The sequence below is a fragment of the Fusarium mangiferae genome, assembly GCF_900044065.1.
Source record: "Fusarium mangiferae strain MRC7560 genome assembly, contig: FMAN_scaffold010, whole genome shotgun sequence".
Classification (NCBI taxonomy): Eukaryota; Fungi; Ascomycota; class Sordariomycetes; order Hypocreales; family Nectriaceae; genus Fusarium; species Fusarium mangiferae.
Window position 1 is genome coordinate 1785781 of NW_024573930.1, and position 17788 is coordinate 1803568.

General features: G+C 48.5%; 4 protein-coding genes across 4 annotated transcripts; 2 read left to right on the forward strand and 2 right to left on the reverse strand.

The window, feature by feature from the left end:
- Positions 1 to 1387: 1387 nt before the first annotated feature.
- On the reverse strand, positions 1388 to 3581 carry FMAN_02677 (putative NCP1-NADPH-cytochrome P450 reductase; the record flags this gene model as incomplete). The annotated part of the gene is made up of 3 exons (XM_041820269.1): positions 1388 to 1405; positions 1469 to 1747; positions 1800 to 3581. 3 exons carry the CDS (start codon positions 3579 to 3581, stop codon positions 1388 to 1390), a joined length of 2079 nt encoding a protein of 692 aa, XP_041686165.1.
- A 2742-nt stretch (positions 3582 to 6323) lies between these two features.
- On the forward strand, positions 6324 to 14349 carry FMAN_02678 (uncharacterized protein; the record flags this gene model as incomplete). The annotated part of the gene is made up of 3 exons (XM_041820270.1): positions 6324 to 6327; positions 6653 to 7335; positions 7387 to 14349. The coding sequence occupies 3 exons, from the start codon at positions 6324 to 6326 to the stop codon at positions 14347 to 14349; spliced, it is 7650 nt and encodes a 2549-aa protein (XP_041686166.1).
- Positions 14350 to 14963: 614 nt separating this feature from the next.
- On the forward strand, positions 14964 to 15659 carry FMAN_16184 (uncharacterized protein; the record flags this gene model as incomplete). Its single annotated transcript, XM_041820271.1, has 1 exon — positions 14964 to 15659. One exon carries the CDS (start codon positions 14964 to 14966, stop codon positions 15657 to 15659), a length of 696 nt encoding a protein of 231 aa, XP_041686167.1.
- A 486-nt stretch (positions 15660 to 16145) lies between these two features.
- FMAN_02679 (uncharacterized protein) lies at positions 16146 to 17691 on the reverse strand (the record flags this gene model as incomplete). The annotated part of the gene is made up of 2 exons (XM_041820272.1): positions 16146 to 16428; positions 16484 to 17691. 2 exons carry the CDS (start codon positions 17689 to 17691, stop codon positions 16146 to 16148), a joined length of 1491 nt encoding a protein of 496 aa, XP_041686168.1.
- Positions 17692 to 17788: the final 97 nt, after the last annotated feature.

The following is a 17788-nucleotide window of genomic DNA, read 5'->3' on the forward strand; positions in this document are numbered from 1 at the left end:
TGCAAGATCTTGTCAGACAAGGCGTGCATGTTCGCCATCCCATTCCATGAACACCTAAGTATGCATGTCTCTGTAAGCTGCATGTTCGTGATGCTTTCCAATCCTTGGTAGTACTTCATTGTCAGCTTTCTAGCTCTTGGCTTGTCTAGTATGTTTGACCTGTGAGAATACATATTGCTTTTCATATGCTCTTTTGTATTCGTGCAGTTTGCACCTGCATCAACCGCTCGGCTTGTCTTGTAACGTTATTTTCTGTCCATGTGTTTGATGACTTTCTTTTTAGTCAAGTTTCAGCCGGGCGATTTTGAGATCCAGATTCTGCAGCTCCTGGATTGACAAAGACTCATAACATTCCTCGGGAAATTTTGCATATGAGCGAGCCAAAGATCTTGGATTTCCAAACATGTATGTATGCAATGCAATATAAATAAATGAACTCATTTTCGTTGGGACTGAAAGCGATTTAGACCCCTCGATGGGTGGAACGCCAGCGAATTTCGGTGCATTTGGGGTTTTTTAATATTTCCCCTGGAGGGTAGGTATGTAAAGCGTATTCCTGTTGAATTTATATCGTCGGCTGTGATAATACCACATCATACCCATAGTTCATCTGGTAAAGCACTTCGAGTTGCTCAAATGCTCAGGTTTGGCCCTTGTGACATCGCTTCAAGACATCCTCCAACGCCATAACGTAGTACTGATTTCCAAGTACCGGGTTGTTGGATTTTATTCGACTAGCGTTCGTGCATGTAGACGGAAAGAGATAAAGTTTTACGATTGCAATATGCAAGGGAGAAAAAATCCCAAGCCCTTCGATTGGTGGTGTCAGCGAGAAAAACCACACCGTGATGTAGGGTAGGCTTACTCCATGTCTGAACGGTTTGCATATACATGACTGCATATACAAACGATGAATTGGAATGCTTGTATTTATTTCATTCATCATCGTACGTTCAACAGGAGCACTGGCCAAATATTCAGTCTGGCCCAGAATTTTGAACATGACTTGTCAATTTCTTACATCTTAAACTTGGTTCGTCTTACTAAGGTAGCATGAGGTGATGATCTACAAACTTGCTTCTGTCGGCAAGTCCATGTCTAAGTGGCAGAAAGGCTGTGACGACGCAGATAACCAAAGCTCTCTTGGACAGATTACAAACGATGACAACAATGTAGATGCCGCAAACCATATACCGCAATGTACCAAGCCATCCTAACACCATCCCTCTAGTTTGCTGCAAGAAAATCCTCGAGTCTACTTTGTATCTCGTCAAATATCAACACCACAAACATAGTCGCAGTCGAGCTGAACACCAACCATGAAACCTGAAGAGTCATCGCCGCCGATGACTCGACTTTAAATTTAGTATGCCATTCGCCCCATTTTCTATGACCAAACATCCTCCTGTGATTCTGAGTTAGCATATGCAGTTTCTTTGCAGTGAAGAGTAACAAAGTCACTACATACCTGGTATTGGTTCGCTGATCTCATGTTCTTCACGATCTCCTCGCCCTTGGCCTCAGACACCCCACGTCCCTCGGCAATGATTTGTGCCAAGACGGTATTGACCTCACGAGCCATGTGGGCTGCATCACCGCAGACATAGAAATAAGCCTTCTGGGAGAGCAGGTCGCTGACCTCCTTAGATCGCTCCTTAAGTCGGTGCTGGACATAAACCTTCTTGGAGCCCTCTCGAGAAAAGGCGGTGATCATTTCAAATTTATCGCCAAGAGCCTCCTTGTATTCCTGAGAAACAGTCAGTATAAGCCTCGAACGACTGAATTCTATATTGTCTTACCTGCCACTCCTTTTGATACATGAAATCCTCGGTTGACTTTCGGCAACCAAAGAACAAGAGTGTCTTTCCAACCTCAACACCATCACGGGCTTGCTTAGCACGCTCCTGCACGAAACCGCGGAAGGGAGCGACACCAGTACCAGGACCAATCATGATGATGGGCTTACCGGGGTCCGAGGGGAGCTTGAAGTTGGAGTGACGAACATGGACAGGAACGTGGATGCCATCATACTTATTGCGGGGGCCTGTAAGCTCGTAGCTCTGACCAAAAGGTGCAGGGTTGGGGTCGCCATTCTGCTTTTGCTTTAGGGCAAAAAGATAGTTTGTAGCAACACCACGGAAAGGATCATCTCGGCCAGGAATCTGCTGGGACTCAACGACGGCAGTGATCGATATCTTCTTGGGCTGAACCAGAGACGAGGAGGAAATGGAGTAGTAACGGGGCTGGAGCTTGGTGAGACCCTCGATGAAGGCAGAGAACGGGATTTTGGTCCACTTCTCGCCCTTGCTGACGCTGGCGAGGAAACGGGCAATGTTGTAGTAATGCGGGCCAGTCTTCTCGTGGAAATAATCCTTATCGCTGCCAAGGCGGTTCATCTCAGCCTTGATATCATCGTTGGGAGCGAATGCGGCGAGAGTAGAGACGAACTGACGTGAAACAGGAGCGCAGATCTCGAGGTGGTATCGCAAAATGGCATCGTAGGTTGTAGGGTTGGGAAAAGGAACCTTGGCGGTAGGCTCGAGAGCCTTGACAGTGACAACGCTGTGCTGCTTTCCAGAGAGGTCGAGAATATCCAGGAATTTGTTGACCTCCTCACCAGGGTTGGTAGGCCAGATAGCAATATGGTCTCCAGTCTCGTACTTGAGGTTAGAACCGCTGATGTCAATTTCCATGTGGAGGCAGTTTCTGTCCTTGGCGGAGAACAACTCATAAGATTCAGCGATAGGGGCAATGTAGGGGTTGTGAGAGTTGAATGGTCCCTTGGCGGTGCCTTCGAGATGCAGCTTGTTGGGCTCACCGAGATACACTTCATTGGCTTCAGGAGTCAGGTCGTCGCGTTCGTTAATGGCAAAAATAGGCTCGTAGACTGCTTCACGCTCTTCCAGTCCCATTTTCTTAGCGAGGGCTTCCCACATGGGATCCTTCCAGGCCAAGAAGTCCTCTTCCATGGTACCAGCACCATCATCACCCTCACCAGCTTCACCGATGCGGTGAGCGCCAAGCTTCTCGAGAGCCTTGTTAACATTGCGGACCATAGAGTTGTAGTGCTCGTACGTGTTGTTTCCAAGACCGAAAGCAACGTAGTTGAGGTTGCCCAGCGGAGGATCATTGCCCTCATTGAAGCTGGCATCCTCGCCGGTAATGAATTCATAGAAGTCGACCGCGTTATCGGTAGGCTCGCCTTCACCATAAGTTGCGAGAACGAACATGACAATGTTGTCACTGGGAACGGTATCCAGGTTGTCGAAATCGTAGTCCTCAAGATCGGCAATCATGGTGTTTAGTCCGAATCGACTCTTACCCTCCTTGGCGAGGCGAGAAGCATAATCTTCAGCAGTACCGGTCTGAGAACCATAGAAGACAACACAGTTCTTGCCGGATTCTTCCATTGCCTCGACGATGTTCCTCGTGCGACCCGGCTTAGATGCGCCGCCGGCAGCGAAGCCATTCGCGTAGGGATCCTTGGTGACACCCCATAGCTTGCCCTTTGTAAAGTATGCAACCGTTCCGAGGAAGATAACGCCGAGGACGACGATGTCCAGAGTGTCGAGTTCAGCCATGATGGCTACGAAAGCGCTGGGGCGGATTCGTGGTCAAGAGGTAGAGAGCCAGCAAACACAACGATGCCAGTGACAAAATCAGGATCTGCCGAGTTTCAACGAGATTTCGAGGTTTTTGTCCCAATACTCATCGGCCGGAAAGGAGGCGGGGGAGGAGGAGGAGGAAAGTGGGATGTGGCGTGGAGTGTCTAGAAAGAAAGGATGCGCTGTCAGTAACAAATTCGCGCTAAAGTAGGAGATTAATGGATGACCCGAGGATCCTTTATCGTGCGAGGTGAGATTTCCTGGACCGCACTTACCGATGTGAAGGATCAGCACTAATCATGAACTTTGGCCACGTAAACCCATCTACTCAGCAGCCAAAACCCAACTCTTGTTAACTCGTAGCTATTATGGAAATACTATACCTACCCGTAGCAGGGTGAAACGAAACCTCCTCAAAAGGGTAAAGGTGTGTGCTACTCAGAACAGCTACGGAATGCCACAGTGGTCTTTACCTCGCTCGGTTGTTGGCTCGGATTGAACCGTTAAAGCCGGGGTTCTTCTTGTTGTTGGGGCTCAATTGCGGGATTGCAGGGGTTCAGGCCAGAGTCGCTTTGGAGATGGTGAAAGTGTCCAACGATTCACTTTCGAGTTTGTGATTCTTTGCCAAGAAAAGAAAGAGGGTGGTGGACTGGATTACTTAGACCGCACAGACGCCTCAAAAGCTAGAAGGGAACAGAATGATGAAGTAGAAAGGAAACTCGGAACTTGATATGTGTTTTCCACTCTCTTTCCAGGGAGCGACCTCGCAGCCGGCGCCCGGAAGATCAAACGGTAAGTGACGGCGGTCGAATCAGGAGATATTGCGGCCGGCGCCGGCGGGGTTCCGAAAACGAACACGCTCAATAGGTATGAAGCCGTCATTTGCACGGAATCTTGCACTTCCCGTAATCGACTCCCGGCCGACTCAACTGGCCTCGGCATATCGAGCAATAGCATTCTTCATTCTCTTGCCTCCATCCCCGCGTTTTTGTCCCGCGTGGCCATCTCTCATCGACTATCTTCGTTAGTTCTGCTCCTCATATTTATGTAGCTAGAAAATTTACCACAAGATCTTCGAATCGCCTTACAACATTGGACTTTAGTTCCGCCCTCTATTCTTTTGCGGAAACTATCCCGATGTTTTGATCCGCGGCTCCTTTGAAGTGCCGAGTGCACATGCCTCAACCCCTCAAATTGAAGAAAACCTGTGCAGTCCAGAGACAAACCGCTGAACACACCATGTAGTGTGGCTGTTATCAGCAGACGACTGTGCAGGTAGGTATTTGAATCAGAACAATAGAAATCATGGACCTTCTTTATGAGTTTTCCTATGTGGCATTTACCTTTTTTTCTTTGACATTCATTGCTGCCAAGACAGCCTAAGGTACCATTACCAATTTGCTTGCTCAATGTCAATCACCCATTGGAATGCGGGACATCGACAACCATGACACAAGATTGTCTCACATGAATACCTGCGAAATTTCTATGCAGGCTCTATAAACCAATGCTTGTGGTTTGGCCAGGTCTACCAAGCAGGTCGCATTGCTTAATATATGTTTCTAGTCACCTTTATGATAAAATGGCATGTGTTCTAATTAGTCTCAGCTACTCGAGTGGTGCTTCAATGTATCTAGTCTTTGACCCTACGTGTTCTGCTAGCGAGCTGCTAGGATGAAGCGGAGATATCATAGATATTATATGTCCCTGACTCATGGAAACCTTGCTTATACCATCCCTTCGCATAATGAAGTTGTGTGCGGTGCTTATGGCGAGATATTGAACGACATGGAGATACCCAGGTCCATTGTGCTAACTCAAGGGTTATCTTCTAAGCAATTTCATACTGGCCCTCAGGGGGCAAGAAAACACCGTACCTTGATATGAGGTGTCAAGATAAACTCAACAAAGGATATCCTAAATTTATGTAAAGTTGCCTAAATCTTTTTGTCGCTTAGGATTAAGTCCCTGAGTTTTCTTTCCTCCCCTAGCTGGCACAATGATCAGCGGAGAAAACAAGTGCTACGCTGATGAGCATCCGGGTCCGTTGATCCTTGCTAACAAGTGCAGGCGTACTCCTGTTTATGTTCTGATAATACACCAGCTTTGGCAGTGGGGCGTATTCATCCCTCAAGCTTCACCGAGTCATTCTTGTGAATAGATGCCTCTCAGATAGCATTTCGAACACTGAGCCATGAGGATCACCCAAGCCCCCTCCCAAGAAGCCCGGAAGCCAATTGACAGGCAAGAAGTGGCGCGCTGTCTCCCAAGGGCCCGTCATCCCATGTCGGTTGATCCTAGTTCCGTTGATAGGCCATGGCCCTTGCAGATAGCAAGGATATGGCCCAAAGAACACTACGAATCGATTGCCATGTGTGCCATGTGTTAGAGCTCCCTGGGTTCCTTTGGCTCCATAACAGCCCTCTACAAAGGCTTGTCGGACAAGCCATTCAGCGGGCCGGGCCAATACATGGGCAAGCTGACGGTAGCGTCATTGCGCGTGGTCCAGCCGTCAAAGTCAGTCGGTCTCTTGGGTCTTTGTCTTTGTTGTCAAAAGACTCCCTCGTGTACTGCACATGCATAGTTGCATCCCTTCAGACCCGTAAATACCCTTCGCCTTTCTCGTGTTCCCCTGCTTTTGTTTTTGCTCAGTTGCGATACTGACATTGAGATTGAAGAATCAACATAGATCATGGGACTGCGACATAGAACTTGAGGATGGGTAAGTCCAAATCCCTAGAAAGGGTGTCCACACTCCAATACGTTCAGTACCTGACACCAACACCAACACCAACCCCTCTCTTCCCGCACCACCTCTAAAATCTGGGCTGTATCGCGGGAATACCTTCGTCATCAGTTTTCCCCAAGACCATCCAGACAATTCAGCTTGGCGGGGTCTTCAGTATTTATAACCGCAAAATAAGCAGAGTTGGCGGTGCTTACATGCAGACCCTGCTCTAGGCGTCTCCGCTGTCGTTTCACCAACATCTTCAAACATTCTGCAAAGATATATCTTTTGTTCACTAACCCCCTTGTGTGACCCATAGTGCCGTCGCAGCCGCTGCCGGACCACCTGCAGGATACGCTCAGGTTCTCTCCCCGGCCTGTTCCTAGACTCGAAGAGGAGGAGGAAGAAGAAGATGATGATGAGAAGAAGTGGGATAGAACATTACGCCCTGTAGCTTCAGAATCGCCGGTCGCCCATCGATTTGCGCACTCACGAGAATCGTCCGCCGAAAAGATCCCCCAGACGCACCCGCCCTTGACCTCGCCACGACTTCATTCGAGGAGCCCTCTTGGCGGAGTCGTAGAGCGCATTATCGATCCGAAGAGCGCCGCATACGGCCATCATCGTCAAACTTCGATTGTCCACGGCATTCAACACTCGAGAAATGGCAGCTTGGCCAGCACCAGCTCCAGTCCCCTCAGCCCGCAGATGATAGCAGCCGCTGGCGTCGGCTTTGATCGCTCAGACATGCAATCGGTGACCACCCGTATCGATGGCGACGCCGGTTATCCTTCTCGGCCACCTACATCTCTCTCCGGAAATGTTGCACCTTTGGACCGTCCTAATGCTTCTGATGCTCCATATGGCATGACCCAACGAAAGCTCGAACGAATGCATAGTAAATCTCGGCGCGACCATACCCCCCATCACTCTCACTCTTCACGTCACAAGGATGAGCAAAAGACGGTTGGCGAATATGCGCTTCATGTCTTGTTCACCTCAGTCAGTATAAACTTTAGTGTGTAAATGCGTACCACAACTAACTTGAAATAGTTTATTGCACAGGCGGAGGAGAAGTTGACAGAATGCATCACGGTTCCGTTTGATCCCGAACCCAATGTTGAACAAATATGCGGACCAGGTGTTGACCCAGCGTTCGATCAGTTGATTGTTGCTCTGGGCCATATCGCTAGCCCTAAACCGAAAGCCCTGATAGACTCGATGATGCTCTGGAGAAAAAGTAAAAGTGATGCTGCCAACGAAGCTCGCAGTCATCTTCAGCAATCTCGAAATGCCGCGGCGGGGGCACCTCTTGTTCGAAGAAATACGGAGCCAGTACAAGCTGCGATGCCTGGCCAAGGAGGTCCTGATTCTGTTTTCCCAAATGGTCCGCCAACACTCGCAGCAAGGCAAGAATTTGTAGCACAAGCTGAACGTCGATCGACCGTATCTATATACATTCTTTGTCGCGTTCTCCTCGAAGTCATCAGTCAGAGTAACCTGCCGTCTATCACCGCCGAAATGGAGGATAAGCTGGAAAGTATCATATTCGGACAACTAAAAATCGCCGATACTGAGCAGTTGATGGTGTCGCCTTTGAAACTTGCCAATTGGAACCTTTTTGCTCAGTTGCTGGGACACATGAGTGGCATTAACTTTGGTGGAGTTACCAGGAGGTTCATTGAAGACTTGGACAGCTCTCTCCAAGAACGTGTGGTCAAAAGCCCAACCTCCTCTTCCGGTCGAGATGCCGAGGGAAAAGTAGAACTTGTTTTGGGGGGTATGAAGCACCTAAAGCTCAAGATCTCCCCCGAAGAGTCATGGGAGCAATCCTGCGATTTTCTCATCTCACTTGGCCGCCTGTTCCAGAAATCCCACGGTCAAAAAGTCAAGACAGCCTTCTGCCAAGTGATAGAGATGCTTCTTCTTCCAATCGCCGCAAAGGCCAGCAACAGCCATTTCATGCATCCAAAATGGGCGGAAGTACTCGCTGCTGTCGGACCTCGCCTTGCACAAATGTTTATGAAACCGAGGCATTGGAACTTCGCATTCCCTCTTACTGCGACTTTGCTTTGTGTATCCTCTCCAGACAATTTTGGATCACAATGGCTGCAGTTGATATTGCCTTTACAAACTAAAGTCAAGGATCGAATGACTAAACCCCTTTGTCTTCAGGTCATCTCTCGCTTGTTATGGACATTCCTGTATCGAACTAATGAGACCTTCCAAAATAGCCTCCGCAAAATCGACGAGGTCATGAAACTCGTTTTGCCATCATCCAAGCGAAGTTTAGTTGCATCGGATACTCCGTGCACTGAACCTCTGATCCAGATCATTCGGATCGTTGGCTTTAAGTATCCTGAATACTGCTTCAGGAATGTTGTGTTTCCTCTTATCAATGCTGAACTTTTTACTGCCAACAAAGAGTTGAAAGTTGAGCAACTGGACCCTGACCGGGTTGTTGTTGGCATAAGGGCTTTCCTATACATAATGTCGGATTTGGAGAAGGGCGAGCAAGGACGACCTCCTTTCCCGCAATTCTTTGAAAGTCCAAACTCGAGTTCGACTCACGATCGATTTCCTGCCTCCCCTGCTATGTCTTCGGCACGCAACTCTCCGCTATCACAACCAGATGCGCATTCGAAGGAGGAGTACATTACTCGCCCTGTCTTAACTCACGTCTTGACTGACGGAGTCCGAGACTTCTATCTCAAGTTCTGTGAAATTCTTGGAAAAATCACGATTATTTGTGACAATACTTTTGGTGGACAAGCAGCCTTGGATGAGAAATTCAATAGCCCTTTGCCAAAAACCCCTATTACTGAAACCTTTACCTTCTCTCGCAAAGACGACCATCAGAGTGCCGCGGATCAAAAACAAGCGTTTTATGAACTCTTACATGTTGCTGTTCAGGCGTTACCCCGTTGTCTTTCTGTTGACATACCTTTCAACTCTCTGATCAATTTGCTGTGTACTGGAACAGCCCATGTGCAGTATAATATTGCGGAGTCATCTGCCAATTCTTTGAAAGCCATTGCCAGACAATCGCATGCTCAACAAGTCACTATGGGATTCGCTCGTTTCATCTTCAACTTCGATGATCGATACTCGACAATGTCTGATGGCGGAATGCTTGGCCACAGTCATATCGAGAACACCCTACGCTTATACGTTGAACTGCTACAGATATGGATCGAGGAAATCAGACAAAAGACCCGAGATGCTGCTCCAGACCAACCTGAAGCTAATGCATCTGATAAAAGAGCTATCAAGCTTGATATATCTAGTATCTGGGCTGAGGTTGACCAGGCTGAGGCCCATGGATTGTTTTTCCTATGTTCTCAATCACGACGAGTTCGTCACTTTGCAGTGACAGTTCTTCGTTTGATTGTTGAATTTGACAAGGCCCTCGGGAAAGAAGCTTCCGAGGATAAGGATTCCATGAGACTGATTGATATCCTTGAAAACGAGTCTAGTAAGGTCATGGATTTCAACGACGAGCAGCTATCTGTTGCTGAACGAAGCCGATTGCAACGGGGTCTACAAAACGCCAATAACCAAGGTGCTCTGGTTGAGCTTTGTGCCAGTGATGTCTCTTATGATACGACTTTGTGGTTTAAAATCTTCCCTAAGCTCATTCGCATGGCCTATGAGAAATGCCCGTTTACAGTCACTATCTGTCGCGATCTCATTTGCAATCGTATTTTGCAGATGTACAAGCCAATCGTGTATCTCTCCGAGCCTTCAAGAGGCTTGTACTACAACAACGAGCCAGGAAGTGCTAGGCTAGGGGCCCGATCTGCGACAACCCATCCAGAGGTGATGGTGGAGCAATGGAAGCTGTATCTGATCTTTGCTTGCACAACACTGGCAGACCCAGGCGCGTTGCCAACGGCTCAGGATCCCCAGCACGTCCGGAAGGCATCGAAAGCGTCGTCTAAAGATAAGATTGTGACGGCTCGGATGTTGTTCAAGTACCTCATTCCCATGCTGTCCGTCTCCTCCGCTTCTGTTCGGGACGCTGTTGTTGTTGCTATGGGGTCCATCAACATTCATATTTATCGGACTCTTCTTGAGGAACTACAAGGTCAAGTCTCTCGATGTAACGATGAGGCACGGGCTCGGATACATCAGAGGACAAACAGCAATCCTAGGAGGAACCGGAAGATGGACCTTCTCAGAACGGAGATCACCCATGTTTTCAAGTTGACTTCGCATTTCCTTAGAGACCCCGAAGTTTACAACGGCGAGTTTTTCTTAACCACTCTCACTACATATACAAAGGACCTGAAGCTATTCCTGATGGACGGAGAAGTCCAGATGGATTGGGAATTCCAGAAGCTCCGACGCCATTACTGTGGACTGATGGAAGCACTATTTGAAGGAATTAACAGAACCAAAGATCCATCCCGATGGATGACTTTTGAATCCCGAAAATCTGCGTTCTCGCTGATGGAGGACTGGTGCGGATTCTCGCCGAATCAGAACCAGATCCGTGCTCGAGAGGACACCATGCGGCAGTCGCTAATTGACCAACAGACCTTGGGCGAGCGAGGCACTGCTACCGCTGCAATGGAGATAGAGAAGAGAAACCTTCGGACTGCAGCCCTCAGTGCAATGGCTGCTTTATGTGGCGGACCGATTAGCGTCACAACAGAGAGTAACGTGGTTCTTCAGTTTGATGTTCGACGTATGCTTGCTTGGATCGACTCTATTTTCAACTCGGGAAGCGATAAGATGAACGTCATTGGCAGAAGAGCCCTCCAGAACCTAATTGTCCACAACCAGGAGGTTCCTTACTTGATGGAGCACTGTATTGCACGTTGCTATTTGGCCGAGGCCCCTAAAGTCCTCGAAAGCTATTTCACGGTGGTCACACAAGTTCTCCAGGATCACATTGATTATCCTTGTCCGTTCTGGAAGCTCCTTGGTTTGTGTCTGTTCACATTGGGCAATGATCAAAGCGAGATTCGGTCCAAGTCTTCGACTGTCCTTCGGAGCTTGGAGACACGTCAACAGAGAAACTCCAAGATTCAAGACTTTGACATCAGCATCTCAGACAAAACGCAGGCTGTGTACAAACTAGCACAGTTCGAAATCTCCAAACGCCTTGCCAAGCAACACACAGAACTGGCATTTCATATCTTCTCCGAGTTCACCCTCTACTTCAAGGATCTTCAACCTGCTGCTCAGCGAAATGTTGTTGCAGTCATGTTGCCTTGGATTCAGTCCATTGAGTTAAAATTGGACCCCAGTGGTGGACCTGCGGCACAGTCATTCGTATTGCTTGCAAACCTACTCGAGATTACTATCAAGTCCAGCGGCGCACTACATAATGAGGTTCAAGCTCTTTGGCAAGCTCTTGCAACTGGGCCTTACCCAGGAAACGTCCGATTGGTTCTCGAATTCATCATGCAGCTGTGTCTTGAGCGCCGGGAGCAGAACTTCGTTGAGTATGCTAAGCAAATTGTTGTTTTTCTCTCAACAACCAATAGCACGCCTGGCATTAAGGTTGTTGAATTCCTTCTTATGCAAATAACCCCGAAGGCCATGGTACCGAACGAGAAGCGAGATGCTGTTGAGCCCCCAGCTGACATTAACCTTCTGCCCTACTGTGCTAACTTGGCCGAGGCTCTTCCAGTTGGAACCAAGCAAGCTGGGTTTTCTCTCGGCCAACTGTCACTGATCCTACTTGTGGATCTAATGGTATCTCCAGTTAACCTTACCCACGAAAACGTCCCGCTTCTTCTTCAGGTCGTCACCGTCCTTTGGGATCATTACACTCCGTTGGTTCAGGAGCAGGCACGAGAGATGCTCGTGCATCTTATTCATGAGGTGGTCATATCGCAGATAGATGAGCAGACTCAGGATGTTGACAAGACAGTCATCGAAGATCTGATCGACATGATTCGTCGGCACGATCGCTCTGTGGTTTGGGGATATGAGGATAGCAACGGCAAGGTTGATGATCACGATAGCAAAGTGCCACCAAGTATGGAATTCCTTACAACAGAGGTTATCAAAACCTTCGAGACGACCTTTCCTGGAATCAAAGAGCATTGGGGACGCCTTTCGCTAACTTGGGCGACATCCTGCCCAGTTCGACATCTTGCTTGCCGGTCATTCCAAATCTTCAGATGCGTTCTTACATCTGTGGACCAGCCAATGCTTGGAGACATGCTTGCTCGATTGTCCAATACTATTGCTGATGAAGACCCAGAAATCCAATCCTTCTCCATGGAAATCTTGACGACTTTGAAGACCATCATTGTGAAGCTTGATGCTGAAGATCTTCTTAACTTCCCACAGCTGTTTTGGACGACCTGTGCTTGTCTAGAGTCTATTAACGAGCGGGAGTTCTTGGAAGCGGTCGAAATGCTCAACAAGTTTCTCTCAAAATTGGATTTGAGCTCACCAAATGTGCGACGAATACTTGCCGACGGCCAGCCGTCTCGCTGGGAGGGAATATTCGAAGGTATCCAGCCTCTACTTCACAAGGGTTTGCGATCGTCGCTTTGTTGGCAACCAACTCTCGACACAATAGATAAGTTGGTACACCTACCAAGCGACGGCTTAGTGGGCGACGAGTCCCGTCTATTCTTCTCGTTACTGGCCAACTTCCCGCGTTTCTTGAACGAACTTGAGAGGTCCACCTCGGACGAAAGCGTTATTCAGACAGCAAGACTTCTCCAGGAAGAAGCCGATAACCAAGGCTTGGCTGGTATCGCCGAGGCTCTGGAAGATTTCGCAATGGGAAATGTACAGGACAGCAGCAAAGACTTCATTGTTGAGCTATGGGGAGCTTTACGAGAGTACTATCTCCCCCAGATGGACTTCCAGATGGTGACTTTCCTAACCGGGCTCCTCACAAACTCGTTGTCGTGGGTGAAGATCCAGACCATGAGGATCCTTTGTGTCGCAATCCCTGAAGTGGACATGCGCAAACCCGAGCTCGCTGGTCATGGATCCGATCTGATCTCCCCACTTCTTCGGCTCCTACAGACAGAGTTCTGTATGGAGGCGCTTGAGGTGTTGGACAACATCATGACCATGTCTGGAAATCATATGGACAAGCACCATTTGAGGATGAGCATGACACGGCCAACCTCGAGGGCGATCCGCAAGGAATACGAGCGTACGCAGAGTTTGTTTGGGATACCCGAGGCATCAGGATGGGCCATTCCTATGCCTGCGAAGAAGACAGATGCGACGCGGGCCAATATTCATGCCGCTTTCTATACTTGTCAGGGCTCAGAAGGGATGTTGACCGAAACTTCGCCTACCCCCGATGTTGAGTTTCATGCCGATGACTTTCCATACAACTACTTTGGCGCACCAGAACGAACCGAAACGATGCTGTCTGATGAAGGACGCGGAGACGTTCACTCAGGGGATCTTGCAACTAAACTGGACAGCCTTGACGATTTCTTCGAAGAGCCATCCAGTCCTACGACGGATGACGATGGCAGATCTTCCAGAACAATCACAGAATATACCCCGGAGTCCTTCGAACCTGGAGCGGAACTTTACGATGAGCAGATTCTGCCGATTCTTCACGAAGCCTCGAACAATACCTCCTTCCAAAATGGATTCTCCGATCGATCTCCAGGATTATTGAGGGAGGCAAGCTCGAATACTATGAATCCGGGCGCCTTCAGTGTGGTAATTCCTACTGCCAGACCAGGCCTGCATTCCAGATCCATCACATCACCCTCCGCTCCAGCTTCTTATCAACCACAGATGGGCGATATTGTTTCTGACGATGAGTATGTGGGAGGCTTCTCTGATGCCGATGATGAGAGGCCTGGTACAGGGCATACCGAAAGCGCCTTTTACTTGGAGAATATGATCAAGCCCGCAACACGAAGACCTCAGTCGAGGATGAGACGTGGGCCAAGCAGCCGTTCACGAGACGAGAGGAGCAGAGAGAAACCACCGCCCCAACCGGCATCACGCCTGGCCAACAGTATATTCCCACCAGGCATGCAAGATCACGCAGAGGGCGATATGCTATGATTTGTGAAGAGGACCAGTTTTACTGGCCATTTTTGTATAATTGCTAGATATGTTGTATGACGAGTGGATGTTGTGCTGCGCTGGCGCCAGGGATCTTACATGTGAAATAGTCAAAGTATTGGATATGTCTACATATATGTCAAGAAGAAAAAAAGCGATCGAATTCAACAATGGATAGACTGTCGAACTCACAGTTCATAGCATGGCTGTGGTTTTGAGTGATTGTATGGTTTCTGCTCAGCTTAACTGACAAGGCGATGCAAGGCGCAAATCAAGCTCAAGTGTTCCATCTACCAAGTCCTAATGAATAGTCCCAAACTCAAGACTAATGTAGTTACTCTAAGTGAGAACAGTTGATCATCTCTCACAATACACTCATCTCCAACCTAGCTCGAATGATATTACTTGGAAAACGTTGACAGGGTTATATGTAACCCCGTTTAATGCATATTCAGTCTCAAATCTTCACAGCCCACGGTTTTGAGAAGGAAAGGTTTGATATGTCGGCCAACAATCTATGAATAATGCCTATTTTGTCCCGAGGCTCTTTTAATGTCTCAAGGCATGTAAATCTGTCGACGAAATGGTGCCGCGCAATACATGGTGCAAGGCTGATGAGCAAGCGCAAAGCCAAGGCTCCAAAACCCTTTGAATTAATATATCCCGATGCTCCGACCAAGGAGCACTCCGATCTCAACTCCTTCTTATCATACGTGGAACGTGTCAGCTTAAACAAAAGATCCACGGTCTACAGAGGCACCCATTACGAATATACAGTCGCCGATGCACTATCACAGTATGGCTTCTTTCTCAAACGCGTTGGCGGGCAGTCAGACCGTGGCATGGATCTTCTAGGGATATGGACACTCCCCTCCACAACACAAACATTCAGAGTGGTTCTCCAATGCAAAGCGGGTGCTCGGAGTGCAAGCCCAATGTACGTTCGCGAGCTCAAGGGCGCTATGGCAGCAGCTCCTCCGGGATGGCGAGGCAATGATGTCCTGGGCCTCCTGGTGGGTGAGAAACCAGCCACGAAGGGTGTGCAGGGCGAGATGCACTCTGCGGATGTGGCGCTAGGCTATGTGTGTTGCTCCAAGGAGGGAGATGTTCTGCAACTGATATGGAATATCAAGGCTCAAGCGATGGGTCTAGATGGAGTTACAGTTGGTTTGAAGTATGGAGAGGATAATAACAAGCTTGTGTTGATGAGGGGAGGTGAAATGCTACCCCTGCTGGAGAAGGCTAAGACTGAGGACGAAGAGGTGGTGGTTGATATGTCTGTCATTAACATCGAAGGCTCACAGGATTAACGCGGAATGGCCACTAACGTGCATCTTTTGTATTCTATGTAATATATAGCATATTTCGTTTATTTACTAAACGTCAAGCCTGGGAAACGCAGTGTAGCATATTTAGCACGTCAGAACGTTATCCAAAGTTATCTGCCTATGCGAAAACGTTCTATAATGACATGACCATCACCTATCCTTCATCGACGTCTCCTTTCCTTGCCTTCACATCTCGTAGATAATCAGCCTCACTTCTTGTGGTCACATTCCACGCTCATATACCAACCTTCGCAATGGCCTTCTTCACCGCCGTTTCGATCTCCTTGAGACAAACTTCGGGCTTCTTCGTACCAATGGCTTTGTTGTCATCACTACCGTCCGTGTCGAAAACATCATCGAAGCTGAATTCCCCAGAAACCACATCTTGCTCGACAAGATCGCGCGGCGCGGCCTTTTCAAACGTGACCCATTCTTGACCTTTGTGATACTTGTGACAGAACTGCTCCTCTACCGGCTTGCCAGGGTCGATACGGCATTTCCACTAGCCACCGCTCGCCTTCTGGAAAGGTTCGGACCAGCGAGAGCTGGGTTCGTGCCATTTCTTATCCCACTTGTTGTTGTTTTTCTTGCTGCGCATCTGGTTCTCGAGTCTCCAGATATGGGTGAGGAATTCCTTGTACTGCTTCTCGATGCTGTTGCGGCGGTTGATGGGGACAACTCCATAGCTGGTGAAGGTTGGGAACCATCTTGGGACATCAACCTTGACACGAGTTTCGTACATATTGTGGCGCTTAGAGTCATTATCAGTCTCAGGGAGTATATAGGGGAAATAGTCGGTTTCCCACTCAAGTCTGCTGGTGTCGATGGCCTTGGGAAGTTGTTTCAGATGAGGTGAGTTGAAAGTTGGGAAGTGATGTTTGACCTGCTTGGAAAAGGCTTTGTTGCATGCCCTTTTCTTCGAAAAGGCCGCCTCGTCATCAAGCCACTTAGCCGCTGGGCAGGTATTGGATGACTGCTCTTTGAGCCACAGATCATACTTGGAAGAGGACTTGATTGGGTGCTTAACCTTCTTTGAGGTCTTCTGAAGAATATTATATTCATCTTCATTGACCTCTTCCAGCGAGAACAGCCCCTGGAAACTCTCAGCTTGACGGAGAACCGCCGTCTGGTCCTCAGTAAGTGGTAAGTGAGAGGTATCTGGGTGGAAAGTGAACTCTCCAGCAATCATGCCTTCGACGTGTCCATCGCGGATGGCGATCTTTCTGGTCAAAGCGGAAACTTCAACTTTGTCGTCGTATATTGCTTGTTGTACGTGGCGGGGCACATCATGGAATTCGATTGGAGTGTTCCAGTCGAGCATCTTGATGGCCTCCTGTTCTGCAGTGGCCTGTCGCTTATCATTGATCTTTTTGACACTAGCATCGTGATGGTGCTTCTTGTAGGTAGCATGAACAGCATACTCCTGGCGAATATCTGCTTCAAGAGCGAGTGGTTCGAGAAAGTTGATTTCGCTATGCCAGTTGTGTAAGGATAGAGGTATCTCGGGGTCGATCTGCTTAGCGAGGACTCTAGGCTTAAAGGTGGAATCACTATGTTCGGCATGATCTTTGTTGCAAGGATAGTTGGATTCGGAATGCCAGTTCTCTAGCAGTTTGAATCCGGGCTTTCGCTCTGGAATGGTGAACTGAGATCGGTGGCTAGTCTTAGGCTTGTGATACTCTCGAGGTCGATTGAGTTGGGTGTCGATGCTCCGTTTGTGCCTGGCTTCACGCACATCTCCAGAACCGAGTTTATCTCTTTGAGAGTCGGTAGGGGGGGTGTGAAGATCAACTGAAGATACTTCTCCCTGGTTCGGGCTGCAGAGGTAATCTTTGAGAGCTCGCGGACTGTGTGGCGAGAATGCCTTGAGATTGTTCCCAAATGGTGAGCTGGGGTAGGTGTCTTGTTTCTCTTCCTGACGTCTATTGAGAGGTACCTCCTTGCCTGGGTTCTCTATCAGGAGAGGAAGAGGAGGAGTATGGGCGTATGGGTCGGACAACTTGTTCGGCGTCATGATGAAGGTTGGTGTTGGGTTCAGGTCTCCAAGATGTGTCTCCGATAACAAGTCTCCAACAAATCTATCCAGAAAGAAAAAAGAGATTTTAGTTTAT